Below are 14,831 nucleotides of genomic sequence, written 5' to 3'. Positions count from 1 at the left end.
ATAATTAACAAGGGAAAAAAAAAAAAATCAAATTCATAAACTGATTACTCTACAAGTAAGTTCTACATATATGTACATACCTTCATCGTCACCAAATAAACAGCGCTTCAGCTTCTCCGCTTAAATTTCCGCTGAAAATGTGAAAAAGAGCAAAACCTCCATCTCATGAACAATGGAACTTTACAATAAATAAATGCATTAAATTCCAAATTCAACATTTATGGACAATGTTCACAACCTTCTTGCGGGGGGGCAAACACATTATTGTCCTCCAGGAGGTCATAGTCATCTTCGTCAAGGAGATATTCCTCCCTAGCAAATTATATGAAACAAATTATACAAAGGAAAAAACACGCGATGAAAAAGAAGAAAAAGATTTTCACTGGGATTGGCACAATGCATACTAGCGTAATCATTGGACCAAAGTCTGGGAACCTAATAAAAACCTCTTCTTCTTTTTTTTTCCTGCAAACTCTAGGGAGATATAGATAATAGCTCAGAACCAAGGTATATAACATTAACCTTTTTTTTTTTTTTTTTTTTTTCTTCTTCTTCTTCTTATGCCTTTCTTTTTCAGCATTGTCGGCCCTCTCTTCTTCTTCCTCTAGTTCATCATCAACATCATCTACTATAAAACCATCCTTCTCATATTCATCCGGCCCTTCTGCAAAATCAGTAAAAGTAGCAAGAACATTGTAAAATAACCAAAGCAAAAAGTGTACCATGCTAGATTAGACTTTAGAGTACTAGATAAGGAAAAAAACACAGCATGTTGAATACAAAAACCAAAGAGAAACTAAATAAAAATTAATGAAAAACAGCATGTGCAATATGTAAAAGTTCCTTAAAAATCTTCTAGACAAAAATTATCATAACCTGGCAAACAAAATTAATGAAATTATGTATTGAATTACTGTAATAAAATACACATAAAAGAATTATAACCAAGTTGTCGACCAAGAAAAAAAAAACCCAAGTAAATTCAAGCAAAATAATCAATCCTGAAACTGTTTTTATGTTTTCTTCCACTTAAGCAAGTTCTTGCTATTATGGTCATTATTTTCATATCATCTTTTTAATGATAGTGCTTGTACATGTAGCTTGAATTTATAGAGAAGTAGGAATAAGGTCGGGGAGATTTATAGAAGTTAGAACTATACATAGATATAGGCCTTTTGGTTCTATTTTGGTTCACAGTCAGTGACGGATCCAGGAATCTTATCTCATAGGGTCATAGTGTAAAAGTTCAAATTTCTTTTGAAGGTTTTGTTTGGGGGGGGGGGGGGTGGTGGGGGGAGGAGGTTTGGGGGCGTGTAGATTGGGGATTTAGGGTTGAGGAGAAAAGAATGGGGGTTTCGGAGATGCTGGGGTCGGGTGGAGAGGTGTTGAAACTGTTTAAATTTTTCTTTTCTTTTCTAACAGACCTAGACCAAAACGACGTCGTTTTGCCCAGGTCATTTAAAAAAAATTCACTGGGCCAAAACAAAATCATTTTGGCCACCTCATTTATAAATAAATAAAAATGCTAGGCCAAAACGACATCGTTTTGGCCAGCATGTTTAAAATAAATATTTTTTTTTTTTAAAAAAAGGAACCAGGTTGGGCAGCTTCTTCTTCCTCACACCAACAACCCTTTCCTTCAATCCATTCATGTGGTCACACAATCAGGTAAAGATGACCTTCTAACTGTTTTCATGGAGTCCATAAGGTCGTTTGACCCATTGACCCCACTGTGGGTCCATCCCTGTTCACAATAAGTGACGTTTTGGTTTTAAATGGGTTGGCCAGTGGGCTCGCATTTTGTCCCACTAATGGCTTTCAAAAGCCAACAACTTTAGTGAAACTAATATTTTTAAGGACGCCGTTTGAGGAAAGAAAAATAGGGTATGAGGCAGGATTGTCTTCTTTCTTCATGAGGCAGCACCTCAACCTCCATTACAGTGGTTTCACAATTATTGGCATCACCCCGACGTCCATTAGAATTTAGAGTCATTTTGGCCAGAAGCTTAAAATAAATGAATAAAACCTTGCGCAACTCTTTGTAGCTTTTAATCGAACACTTGGTGGGTGTCTCCAAGCCCGTGTCATCCAAACAGACCCTCTCCTCATCGTCCTGTTCAATCATGACCTCATCTGAACATATTGTAAAGAAAACCTTAGGGTTTAGGGTATTTAATGCCACATAAGAGAAAGGGAAATAAGACGCAGCGCTATAGATAGATACCTTCTTCGTCAAAGACAAAAGTTTTGTCCATGGTTTTTGATGAAACAGAGATACTCTTCTTCTCAAGTGTAATCCCAATTTTCGGATTCTTCTTTATGGTGTTTATATTGCATGTTGGTTGGCAAAGTTGGGGGAGCCAACATTTGAACAATTCCTGCATTTATATTTAGTGTCCATGCAGCAAGGGAACTTCGGCTGGGTGCAAGAAAATTGCCGAAAGGCAATAGCGAGAGGTTATTTTATATGTCGCTTGCCTTTTTCACAAAATTTCTGGAGGAACCGGTGGTGTCTGGCCTTTAGGGACTAAGAGTGCGTGCCAGGTAAGACCGTCACCCAACATGTTACTAACAACTTTCAGTCTATAGGTCTTTGGTCACAACTGTTAAGGCTTTTTGTTGCTTGTGTGTGTTTGATTTTGGAACTTTTGTGGTGTTTTCGTTTTTGGTTCCCAAAGCTACAAGGGTTTGAATGATTTGTTGTTGTTTGTAGGTTCAGTGAAGTGGAATCCGCTATCGAAGGAGAAGGCGGACGAAGTGGATTTGGTGAGGCTGCTGCTGTTGGAGAATGACCGAGAATATAAGAACTTAGTGACACCAAAGAATCTGTTGGAATTGGGGCTTATGCAAGGAAGTAAGTCTCTTTTTCTTATTTGGCACTTATTTTGCGATTTCCTATGTTATACTGACATTGTTGGAGTTGACTATATTTGCATTTGGCAGTGGTAGGTGCTGTGAAGATTGATGAGGCCTGAGATTAAAGAGGGAGAGGGAGAAGGTGTCTCGATCCAAGAAATCTGACAAAGGTGATGTTGAATGGGTGGCGGGGAAATGGCCATAAGATGACGATGAAAGGTTGGTGTCCGATGCTCTTGTTAGGAAAAGAAAGGCTCTAGAGGATTAAGGTGTAATGGGCATTGAGTTGAGGCTTCCACCTTTTGATCTGCAAGCACCATTGAAGCTATCCTTTAGCATGGATGAGGTGTTTGCTGAAGGCGTAGATAAAGTTGACTCTGCCAAGATACATAAACAAAAGAAATAGGTAAGTCTTGCCAATTGCCATCCATTTGCTAGAGGTGTCATTAGTCAACGCCTTCCTAGAAGACGTTGAGAGTGACCTGGAAGCCTTGTGAAGACGCAAACATCATATTTCGAGGATCGAGCAAGATGGCTGAGGCACAAGAGGCTATCTGAGAGAAGAATGCTATTGTGCTGCAGAAGACGGCATCTGAGCATGCTAATGTCGAAGCCGAGTGGAACTGCTGTTAGAGTCGAAGAAGTCGAGGTGTATCGAGCTTTTGATGAGCTTAATAGCTTTATTCTAGAAGGTTGGTGGAAGAGCAGATTGTTTGTAAGGAGACATTGGTGAGGTTTAACCCTTTACTTGAGATCAACTTCGATACTGGTGGTGCACTCGACTCATTGGGTGAGTTCGTGTTGGGCAAATTGGTGGTGAGTATTCTCCTAGTTATGCTTCGAGGTTTGGCAATCATGTTCTAACTCAACATTTTTGGTATGAAGGTGGTCGTAAATCTCTGTCATTTTGGCAACATTGACACAAAAACGCTGCACTTCGCCCTGGAGATGCACAACAGTCAAAAATTTCCATCGAGAGGATTTCATATGTGGGGTGTGGTGTTGGGTGCCAAGGCTAGCTTTGCTCTGAATGGCGGAGTGTGATAGGCCAAAGAGACAACTAGGTTAGATAGGAGATGGAGCCAGTGAAACTGGTATAGAGGTGAGATTCAGAAATCGACTTCCCACAGACAGCGACAAACTATTGATGCCCAAATTCGGGAATCAACTTAGGTGGAAGAAGTGTTGAAACTTCAACAGGATAAGAGGGTTGTGGACCTTTGGAAGGAGAGACCCTGTAAAAGAAACTGAGGAAGAATCAATTGTCAAGTTTCAAGCATCGGTATGCCTTTGATAGAGTAATGGTAAAGATAAAAAGTAGTTACCCCTTTACTTGGGCACTATTTGTCTTTTATAGAGGAGTGAAAGTGAGAGTTTGCACAAAGTTTCGATGTGGGATTTGTACAAGTTGTTGTGATGGCGACACGTGTCTGTGGTTCTAAGTTCTGTAGTTTAAGCGCTTTGGCAATTACCTTCGACAGGCAATTGATACATCGGAGGAAGGTCTTTTTGATAGCTGAGAAAATAAGGTCACTGGTACCTAAGGTTTCTCATAAGTGTACTACCTTCAACATGTTATGGGTTTATCCGTGTGTTGGTCCTCCAGTGCCAGGTATGCTCAATTGGTATAAATAGTGCTTGAATTGATAGAGAAGTAGGAATAAGGTCGGGAAGGTTTATAGAAGTTAGAACTATACATAAATATAGGCTTTTTGGTTATGTTTTGGTCCACAGTAGGTGACGTTTTGGTTTTAAATAGGCTTTCAGAAACCAACAACTTTAGTGAAAACTAATATTTTTAAGGATGCCGTTTGGGGAAAGAAAAATATAGTATGAGGCAGGATTGTCTTCTTCCTTCTTAATGTAGCACCTCAACTTCCATTACAATGGTTTCACAATTATTGTAAGTGCCTCAACCTCCATTAGAATTTAGAGTTGTTTTGGCCAGGAGCTTAAAATAAATAAATAAAAGCTCGCGCAACTCTTTATAACTTTTAATCAAACACTTGGTGGGCGTCTCCACTCTCTTGCCATCCAAACAGAACCCATCCCAAATTGAACTCACAAAACTTGATTGACTGTAAATAACAAAATAGTCAATGAAAAAAATTTAAAAGGTCGTACCATCTTCCTCATCTTCATCGTCCTCACCGCCGCCATTTGAATCATCGACTGTGTCGCCGTGAACAGGTTCCTTCTCCTCGTCAGCCTGTTCAATCGTGACCTCATCTAAACAAATTGTAGAGAAAGACTTACGGTTTAGGGTATTTAATGTGACATAAGAGAAAGAGAAATAAGATGCAGCGATATAGATAGATACCTCCTTCATTAAAGACAAAAGCTTTGTCCATAGTTTTTGGTGAAATAGAGATACTTTTCTTCTTAAGTGTAAAACCAACTAATAAATGTGTGTGCATGTTTTTTTTTTTGTCAATGAATTCTAAATTTGATGCTTTATTTGTTTATACCATAATCAACCGAGCATACCTGGCACTAGAGGACCAACACGCGGACAGAACCATAAGTTGCCGAAGGTAGTACACTTATGAGAGACCTAAGGTACCAGTGACCTCATTTTCTCAACTATCAAAGACACCTTCCTTTGATGTAGCAATTGCCTGCCGAAGGTAATTGCTGATGCCCTCAACAATTTGCACAAAGTCCCACATCGAAAGTTTGTGTAAACTCTCACTTTCACTTCCCTATAAAATAGTAATAGTGTCTAGGTAAAAAGGGTAACTAAATTTTACTTTTGCCATTACTCTGCCAAAATTACCACGATTCCTTCTTCCTCATTTTCTTCTGCAAGATCTCTCCTTCGAAGGTCCACAACCTTCTTATCCAGCTGAAGATTTGACACTTATTCCACCTAAGTTGACTCCCGATTTTGGGCATTAATAGTTTGGCGCCGCCTCTGGGAAGTCTATTTCTGAATCTCACATCTCTACTAGTTCCGCTGGCTCCATCTTCTGGCCGACCTTGTTGTCTCCTAGGCCCTATCACACTCTGCCATGCCGAGTGAAGCTAGCTTTCACACCCAACACCACACCCCACATATGGATTCCTTCCGAAGGAAACCTTCGACTTACGTGCATCTCCAGGCTACAATGGAGCGCCTTTGAGTTGATGTTGCCAAAATGACAGAGAGCAATGACCATTGGAGTTAGAACATGACTACTAAACCTCATAGAGTAACTGGGAGAATACTCACCGCCAATTTCACCTCACCCAAGGTATCAAGCGCACCCTGTAGAACCACTTGGTCATCTCCCGTCATTGTGTCCTGACACAGCCTAGGCCTGACAAAGGCAAAGGCTACCTTCGGAGCCTTCAAGAGTGGCCTTTGTGAATCCAACTTCTGGTACCTGGTCCAAAGCAACTCGTGGAACACTTATATCGAATCAATGAAGCAAGTTGCCATCCATGCCAAAGCCAAATACTTCAACTCTAAGCGTAGCTCTGTCAACATGTCACAGACCATCTTTAGCAACCCACCACAAGCTTCGGCACCCACCGACCCCTATATCAACTGAGCATACCTGGCACTAGAGGACTAGCACTCGGACAGACCTATAACCTGGCGAAGGTAGTACACTTTTGATAAACCTTAGGTACCAATGATTGCATTCTCATCTATCAAAGAGACCTTCCTTCGATGTAGCAATAGCCTACCGAAGGTAATTGCCGAAGCTCCCAAACTACAGAACCTAGAACCATGGACATGTGTCGTCTCCACAAGAACTTGCACATGTGGAAATAAGACTCAATCGGTAAGGGAGTGTCGGCACCCTTTACTGCTGAACGCAACACAAGACCTCTTACCCATCCTTTCTTGCTGGGACACGTGGAGCCACCACAGGCAATATCAAGAGTCCTACATCGAAGTTTCACTCAAAATCCACATCTCCCAAGACTTACAAATGAGGGCACAAGTCCCGAAAATGAGGTAACTGAGACTTTCGTCAATTCAACCATTACTGTGTCAAGATTACTACACACTCCGGTACTTATTCTTACTTAAGCATCGGAGAGCCTTCAGCCGGTACCACATCAGTGCCCGAAGGCTTACCGAGCGTTTTCTATCTTGCAGATTGATCGCTCTACCGAAGCCAAGAAGGTGCCAAAGGTCAAAACATCACTAAGTTGGGCCCAAAAGTGCTGAACCATTTTTTAGCATCAACATCTATCATAGTTGGTTGGAATCTCATTTGGATTGGTAGTTACCATTTTTGTTGCTGGTAAAGCTTAAATTTATAGTGGATATCAGACAAAATACATATGATTCAGATCAGAAGTGTATATTTTTTTGCAAAGAATATAACTTCGCAATGAGCACAAGACATAAAAAAGAAGTCCAAATATTCCCAATACACTTTTGCAATGAGCAGGCCAAGACATATATCTATGTTAATTACTTTGACATATGTCCTGCATCATGCATTTACAAACAATCCACTTTTGCTGGCAAACATGATTTAACAATTGCATGAACATTATTGTCTAACCACAACACAGAGATATTATGAAAATGTAAAGAAAAGGCTGATAAATATTTGTTCAGGGCGGTACTGCTCCTCAATCTCCAAGTTCAAAGCTCAAAATGAGTCAAGGCAGAGGTCCCATCAAGGCCTTTGTCATTGAAGTGGGCATTATATTTCCTTATAGTTGTATCCCTGTACTTTGGAGGGTTGTCTTCTGACAATAGTTCTTTGATAGGTCCATAGAGTCTCTCCAATGGTTGCATACCTGTGGTAAAGAAACTTGCAACCGACACTCTTGGACCTACACGGTTCGCCAGTACCCTGTGCTCTACGCTCTTGAATCTTTCATTTGATATAAGCTGCAACCCAACTCAACCATTGAAAAAAAAATTAAAAAAAATATAAAAAAACCCAAATGAGGAAACCAGATGGAAGAATTTGAGACATATTCTAGTACAGTAATAGTATATACTACTACAGCCTACTCCCTTTTAAGAAGTATAAATAACATCTCCCTTTCAATTAAAGAAAACAAAATGAAGAAGAAGAAGAAGAATAGTTGTACTTACCTGTAGAAGATCTCCAATGTTAACTACTAGAGCCCCAGGAACAGGAGGTACATCAATCCACTTGTTCTGATGAAGAACTTGGAGACCGCCAATATGATCTTGCAGAAGGACTGTGATAAAGTCACTGTCAGCGTGCTTGCTTGTCCCCAGAGTTAACTCTGGCTGTGGACATGAAGGATAGTAATGGCCTACAAGCACAAGCCCTAAACTACAATCTATGTCATTCAAGTGACTTGGCTTTAGCCCAAGAGCCTCCGACAGCAACTCGAACAACAACTTCCCCAGTTTCATTACTTGCTTGGAGTAGTCAATAAGTATGTCTCTACAAATTTTGAAACACAGAAAAGCACATGAAGTTGTCATATATATATGATTCAATTAAAAATTGTAGAGCCAGGCATTTAACAAAATGGTAAGCTGGATGGCTTTTGATTTATGTTTAGAAAAGGCAAAGGGCCTACTGTCAGATGTCACCTACTTACTCATGTATAAACCTTGGATTAAGCTCATTCTTATTTAAAATATGGGATTCTTGTTTGGGACATTCTACCCCTCTCGGACACGATACAGCTTCGTCACAGGCCATAATAGATAAGGAACTTGGCCTGCTCTAATACCACTTGTCATGGGCTAGCTAGGTGCTTGCCACTCAGCACAAAAATACTATTTGTTTGGTGATGCTGTCTACCCATATATATAAAACCCAGATGGGTGATTCGTATCCGAAGTGATTAAGTTGGACAAATCATATCATCTAATTAACTCATCAAGAAGGTTGGAATCTGAATCAAATTATAAGTTTCCTTGTCACATACCTGAATACTTCTGGCATGTCTTCTGGCTTAGTAGGATTAGGAGCCATGTAGCACATAAAAGTATCCCTCCAATTAGACGCTGGTGCTCTGTGTAGATCAAAGTTGCTATTGTAGACCACAGGTTTGAAGTGATCACGAGTGTAAAACTGTTTCTTCACTTGAGTGTCTTGCTCATAAAACCCACGTACCCCGTCCTTTATCTCCTCCAAAACATCAATAGGTATTCCGTGATTCACAATTTGAAAAAATCCCCAAGTCTCTGATGCCTCTCCAACTTTTGTAACAATCTCCTTGCGTTTTGTTGGTCTACCGAACTCAAGGCCTTCAAGGTCTATGACTGGAACGCTAAACTGGGTGGCTTCTGAATCAAAGTTGTTGATGGAGTACTGATCTGGTGGTTGATGAAAAATTCTAGGAACCACAGTGATCCCAGCATCAACAAGGCCTTTAACACCTTCCTTGGTGTCATCAAAAGCTTTTAGTTCACTTTTTCTGTCATAATTGGTTGGAACCTCATTTGCATTGGTACCTACCATCTTGACTGCTAAATCTTAATGTTCTAGTGGAATCAGATCAGAAGTGTATCTTTTACAATGAGCGAAGTGGGAAGAAAACAATATTTTGGCCAAGGATAATGCCAAAGTACTTTAAATATATTAGCAGAGTTGTGTTTTTCACATCAATATATTCATTTTGGGTTAACAATTCAGAGTACAGACAGATAATATTATACAATTCACATTAATATATTCATTTTGGGTTAACAATTCCGAGTACAGTCAGATAATATTATACAATTCAACTTTCGTAAACGGAAATGTGATGTTGATTATAAAATTTTAATAACAGGTCTATGTTTGATCCTAATAACTTCAATACTTCAAGTTTCCATAGTAGTAAAGCACTTGTATTCAGGTCTATGTTTGTTCATTGCAGTTGCTCCTATGCCTCCAAGTTCAGAGCTTGAAATGAGTCAAGGCAGAGGTCCCATCAAGGCCCTTGTTATGGAAGTGAGCATTATAGTCCTTCAAAGTTGTCTCTCTGTACTTTGGAAGATTGTCTTCTGATAGCAACTCCTTAATGGGTCCATAGATTCGTGGCAATGCTAAAAAACCTGTGCTAAAGAAACTCGCAACAGATACTCTTGGATCGGCACGATTTGCCAATACCCTGTGTTCTACACTCCTGAATCTGTCATTTGATATAAGCTGAAAGTCCAAAAGAATTCAATATCAGAAAACCCAAACTAGGAAACGAAATTGAAGAATTTGAGCCATATTCTAATGACTATACTACAACATGTAAGAGTATCAATGATGATGATATTGCCAAGTGTCAACAGATCAATGAGTAAGTTGTTAGAATTGTTAGCAAAGTGAGTAGCCAGCTAAGACTGATATAAAGATTGTAATGTGCTCAGTTAGAGTTTAACGAAATACAGAAACCTACAATTCCTTCTCTGAAATTCTCTCTTCTTCTACAGTTTCTTTACTCTGTTCTTCATCTTAACACAACAGAGGGACAGTCAGAAGCCCTATGCGAAAACTAAAATAAGGCCATGCAACTACACTGCCAAAACTTTTCTCAAATTTTAAAAAACAAGACATTATAAAATATATAAAAAAATTCCTCACATTCTGGATAACCTAATACATGTGTGAAATCATAATGTAATAGTACCTTTTTAATTAAAAAAGAATCCAACTGTATCTCCTACAAAGTATAAAAGAGGAATAAGAATTATAGTTATACTTGCCTGTAGAAGATCTCCAATGTTAACCACTAGAGCCCCAGGCACAGGAAGTACATCAATCCACTTGTTCTGATGAAGAACTTGAAGACCACCAATATGATCTTGCAGAAGGACTGTGATAAAGTCATTGTCAGCATGCTTGCTTGCACCCAAAGTTAACTCTGGCTGTGGACAGGGGGGATAGTAATGGCCTAGAATCTGAAGCCCTAAACTACAATCCATGTCATTCAAGTGACTTGGCTTCAGCCCGAGCGCCTCAGATAGCAACTCGAACAACAACTTCCCCAACTTCATTACATGCTTGGAGTACTCAACAAGTATGTCTCTACAAAATTGAATCCCAGAAATACTAAGGCTCCGTTTGGATGGAGGGATTTGAAAGAAGGGATTTAGATTTAACAAAGCTAAATTTGCTTAAAAAAACAAGAACCACATTAGATTGAATGTATTCTAAATAACTAGATATTTGAAATGACTATATGGAAGGAATCATTTGAAATCCACTTATTTTCTTCCTTTCTTTCTTGTTCAAATCTTGGCATATATGGATTGTAATAGTCTATACAAACAATTTTACCTTATAATGTCATCTAAAATCATAGATTTGAAATCCCTCCATGGAAATGGAACCTAATGTCATATTAAACCAGAACATTATAAGCTTCCCTGTCACATACCTGCATACTTGTGGCAAGTCTTCTGGCTTAGGAGGATTAGGAGCCATATTGCACAAAAAAGTGTCCCTCCAATTAGTTGCCGGTGCACTATAAAGATCAAAGTTGCTGTTGTAGATCACAGGTCTGAAGCGATCACGAGTGTAATGCTCCTTCTTCACCTCAGTGTCTTGCTCAAAAAAACCACGTACCCCATTCTTTATCTCTTCCAAAACATCAACAGGTATGCCATGATTGGCAATTTGGAAAAAGCCCCAAGTCTCTGATGCCTCTCCAACTTTGGCAACAATCTCCTTGCGTTTGGTTGGATTGTAATCATATTCAAGGCCTTCCAGGTCTATGACTGGAATTCTGAGCTGGGTTTTGGTGGGTTCTGAATCACAAGTGTTGTTGATGGGATACTGATCTACTGGTAGATGAAAAATTCTTGGAACCTTGGTTATCCCAGTATCAACAAGGCCTTTAACACCTTCCTTTGTGTCATCAAAAGTTTTTATTTCACTTTTTCTGTCATAATTTGCCATGCTTGGAACCTCGTTTGTGCTGGTGGCTACCATTTTCGTTTGTGTCTGCAGGATGGTAGAGCTAAAGCTTATCAAACTAGATAAGGATTGCCAAAGTTCAGACCATAAATTAGTGAGGTTGGAAGAAACTACAAGCAACATATTTGCCAAGAGTCAAGACTGTGGGGCCGGTTGACGCTAAAGACATTTTGGTGTGTGAGAAATTTCATGATTGAAAGAAAACTAAAGGCCGTCTCGTAACGCATATAGCTATTTTATTTTATTTTATTATTTTTTTAATACAAGCGATAATCTAAACTACAAGGGAAATAAGGATTTCACACACACACACACACTACTAAGAGTTTGAACCTGAGAACACTAGTCAGCAAGTCAAGGCCTTTTTCCACTTAGCTAGACCCTATTCACATAAAATTTCTCATGCAATAGTCTGAACAAGATGCTTAGAATCCTATTTACATCAAACTTCTCATTTGGCTAGCAGCCACCAATATGCTCTGACACAGGCTTCACATTTGTTCTCTTAATTTTCAGTTATGCAGGATCAAACCTAGGGGCTTTTTTTCCATGATATCTCGTACAACACGAAGAAAGGCATAAAGAGTTGTACTTCAACTCTCACCTTTCCCCTCAAACGAATTAGAAAGAAAAGAAAAAGAGTAACATGAGGATAATACATTTTGCCAAGCTTTATAATTTTTACTAAAATTAGTAGGGTCCTAATTCTGTTAGTTGACTATTTTTTCAAAAAATACATTCCATCTCTTAGTTCCAACTTCTCTTCAGAAACTAGACCCGTTAAGAAACTTTGCAGCTGTTGGAGAGTTTTGTCATAAGGAGGATCGGTTATGCAGAACATCTGCAGGAATGAATGTGTTAAGAAATCTATTTAAAACAGTAACTTTCTTACCAGATATCATGTTACTTGGCAGAAACCAAATATCACAGGGAGTGTTAAAATCATCCTTACCTTGAGAGTATTATGAGTTCAATCTAATGCCATGCTTCCAAAGTTTGTGAGCATCCCCAAGATAAATTTCTGCAAAAAACCAAATACCATTTGAAAAGCTGAGAACACAATGGCACCATGCATTTTTATCTGTTGACATATTTGAGATTGATACTCAAGACTGGACAAACTTAACATGGTTATTATAATTGGCAAGCTATGAATTATGTGTTTCCCTTCCCCTCCCCTTAGTGGGAAAAGAAGGGAGTTAAATTTCTACTTTACTTGATTATTTCAGCTATTGACAAGTTGGTAAAATGTGGAAGATAGTGTCATGAGCAGCAATTTTGTTCCTCCCTTTTGGTCTTTATAAAGAATATCCAGTATGAAAATGAAGATCCAGAGATGGAAAACTAGAACTTAAGGCCGTAGTACCTAGAGATGGAAATATACTAAAAGCAAAAGAAGATCCAGTATGAAAATGAATTGGTAGATCCTTACCAAACAACTCAAGCCATTGGGATGGATTTAAACGTATACAAGATGTGGTCAATCTTGCACACATCACATACCTCATACACAGTCATTTCCTTGTGCAGTTGATCCTCCACAGAGGCTACAGAGCTCTCCCCCTTTTCATCAGCAACTATAAGATCCTCGATGCTTCCATTCGTACCACCCTTTTTACCACTGTCAACCATACCTTCCATTAGTGGAAACACGTGGTCTTCAGAGTCCGCCCCAAATGATTCTGCAAGAATTCCCTTCAATAGTAAAAAAGAGGCAAACATATGAGTTTTCCTCTTGACTTCCAAAGCTTAAAACTTCAATAAATAACAAGAACCCATTTAAAAAACATTTAGCTCGTGGGGAACGTTTGACGTGAAATGACCTATTGTAAGCATCTTACCTTGACCGTACCAAGACTTTTCTTCCATAGCAGTTTACGAGGGGTCTTGATTTCATTAAACCTCTTTGCATAATCAGATAGTAGTTGGTCAACAGGTCCAGGTACATTAGGGCACTCATCCTGAAATTTGGTTTAAAGGTTAATCAACGTTTACTGAAATTTTGTTACAAATAGAATAGAAAATGTAGTTCTAATGACTATAACAAATGCTAATGAGATGTATATAGTATAACGGACAAAAGACATCAGTTTATGCACAAGGTTTAGAATGAGTCAAACATAAGTTGCCTAGATACTCATGCAGAGAATACGTCACCAACTGAATAATAAGTTTGGGGAAAGAAACAGTGGGCGAGGAAAATGCTGAAGTTAAGTGAATCAATAGGATAGGCCGGAAATTTTAAAAGAACTAAATTAAATTAAAATGATTGCAAGAAATCATAACTAATGGGGGCCTGAAGGAGCATTAAGCTATTAAAGCCGCTCCTAAATGCAGAAGAAACAACTAAAGTCCAAGGGATTACATTTAAACATAATCATGTTCATATGCATGGTATCACAGATTGCAGAGAAGTGTGCCAAGGAGATATTTCAAATTATGAGAATGTAAATCCTCGATCCGTCTTTTCCCTCTAACAGAAATTTCGAAATAAATGACATTACCACTGGCAACAATTCATTACCTGGATTTGGGGCCAGAAATTTGAAGAGATGATTGTTGCATCAAAAACATCCATGGAAACCCCGTTATCGCCCAGCTCAGAACCTAAGACATCCACCCCACGTTAGTGGAATAAAATAAAATAAAATAATTAGTCTTCTGGTAACGCTGGAGAGAACAGCCCAAAAACCAATCATCTGTAGGGAAGACGTAAAGTTTGGAAGGTACCTGCTTGAGATGTCTGAGTTATGGTTGCTTTAATATTGCCGTTAGTCCTCTTAGAATCAATAAGATCGTACAGCATAATTTCACATTTCTGCATGCTTCTCTCTCCAAATTGTATCTGAAAAATGATTACAAACTATGAACATTAAGTTAGACAGTTTGAAGACTACATGAACAACCATTACACCCAACTGAACAAAGAAACCGCAAGCTTAAATAAATAAAAACCACTTGCCTTGAGGATTTCGAGAGTGCGTATCTCTGTATCGATGTCATAGTCAGATTTGTTGGGAAGCTTTTCAGCCAGCATAACACGGTATTCATAAACTCCATCATGAAGATTAGAAATTCGGTTTCCTGTGGAAAAATTGAATTTGAAGAGCTTATGCTCGTAGATCGTGAAGAAGCTTACGC

General features: G+C 38.9%; 3 protein-coding genes across 4 annotated transcripts; all 3 read right to left on the bottom strand.

Annotated features, from left to right (window-relative positions):
* Positions 1-7,299: 7,299 nt before the first annotated feature.
* LOC117613153 (1-aminocyclopropane-1-carboxylate oxidase homolog 1-like) lies at positions 7,300-9,257 on the bottom strand. Its single transcript, XM_034341799.1, has 3 exons — positions 8,722-9,257; positions 7,907-8,228; positions 7,300-7,696 (listed from the first exon to the last, which is right to left on the bottom strand). The coding sequence occupies exons 1-3, from the start codon at positions 9,255-9,257 to the stop codon at positions 7,445-7,447; spliced, it is 1,110 nt and encodes a 369-aa protein (XP_034197690.1). The 3' UTR covers positions 7,300-7,444.
* Positions 7,920-14,520, bottom strand: LOC117613154 (anaphase-promoting complex subunit 2-like). Of its 2 annotated transcripts, none has more exons than XM_034341801.1 (6): positions 14,421-14,520; positions 14,215-14,297; positions 13,532-13,651; positions 13,194-13,385; positions 12,643-12,711; positions 7,920-8,012 (listed from the first exon to the last, which is right to left on the bottom strand). In XM_034341801.1, the coding sequence occupies exons 1-5, from the start codon at positions 14,512-14,514 to the stop codon at positions 12,661-12,663; spliced, it is 540 nt and encodes a 179-aa protein (XP_034197692.1). In that variant the 5' UTR covers positions 14,515-14,520; the 3' UTR covers positions 7,920-8,012; positions 12,643-12,660. The 2 variants fall into 2 exon arrangements, with proteins under 2 accessions (XP_034197692.1, XP_034197691.1); XM_034341800.1 differs by lacking the exon at positions 7,920-8,012 and adding an exon at positions 12,238-12,531.
* On the bottom strand, positions 9,434-11,771 carry LOC117613152 (1-aminocyclopropane-1-carboxylate oxidase homolog 1-like). The gene is made up of 3 exons (XM_034341797.1): positions 11,152-11,771; positions 10,478-10,799; positions 9,434-9,929 (listed from the first exon to the last, which is right to left on the bottom strand). The coding sequence occupies exons 1-3, from the start codon at positions 11,703-11,705 to the stop codon at positions 9,678-9,680; spliced, it is 1,128 nt and encodes a 375-aa protein (XP_034197688.1). The 5' UTR covers positions 11,706-11,771; the 3' UTR covers positions 9,434-9,677.
* Positions 14,521-14,831: the final 311 nt, after the last annotated feature.

Source organism: Prunus dulcis, unplaced genomic scaffold, assembly GCF_902201215.1.
Source record: "Prunus dulcis unplaced genomic scaffold, ALMONDv2, whole genome shotgun sequence".
Taxonomy (NCBI): Eukaryota; Viridiplantae; Streptophyta; class Magnoliopsida; order Rosales; family Rosaceae; genus Prunus; species Prunus dulcis.
The sequence above is the reverse complement of the archived record's forward strand: the minus strand, read 5'-3'. Positions and strand labels throughout refer to the sequence as shown.

Coding starts and splice junctions, on each gene's coding strand:
- LOC117613153 (XM_034341799.1), bottom strand. CDS start 9,257: ATGGTAGGTACCAATGCAAATGAGGTTCCAACCAATTATGACAGAAAA. Junction 8,229..8,721: donor GACATGCCAGAAGTATTCAG/GTATGTGACAAG, acceptor CAAAATTTGTAG/AGACATACTTATTGACTACT. Junction 7,697..7,906: donor ACATTGGAGATCTTCTACAG/GTAAGTACAACT, acceptor GTTGGGTTGCAG/CTTATATCAAATGAAAGATT.
- LOC117613152 (XM_034341797.1), bottom strand. CDS start 11,705: ATGGTAGCCACCAGCACAAACGAGGTTCCAAGCATGGCAAATTATGAC. Junction 10,800..11,151: donor GACTTGCCACAAGTATGCAG/GTATGTGACAGG, acceptor TCAATTTTGTAG/AGACATACTTGTTGAGTACT. Junction 9,930..10,477: donor ACATTGGAGATCTTCTACAG/GCAAGTATAACT, acceptor TTGGACTTTCAG/CTTATATCAAATGACAGATT.
- LOC117613154 (XM_034341801.1), bottom strand. CDS start 14,514: ATGCAGAAATGTGAAATTATGCTGTACGATCTTATTGATTCTAAGAGG. Junction 14,298..14,420: donor AACTCAGACATCTCAAGCAG/GTACCTTCCAAA, acceptor TGGATGTCTTAG/GTTCTGAGCTGGGCGATAAC. Junction 13,652..14,214: donor ATTTCTGGCCCCAAATCCAG/GTAATGAATTGT, acceptor ACCAAATTTCAG/GATGAGTGCCCTAATGTACC.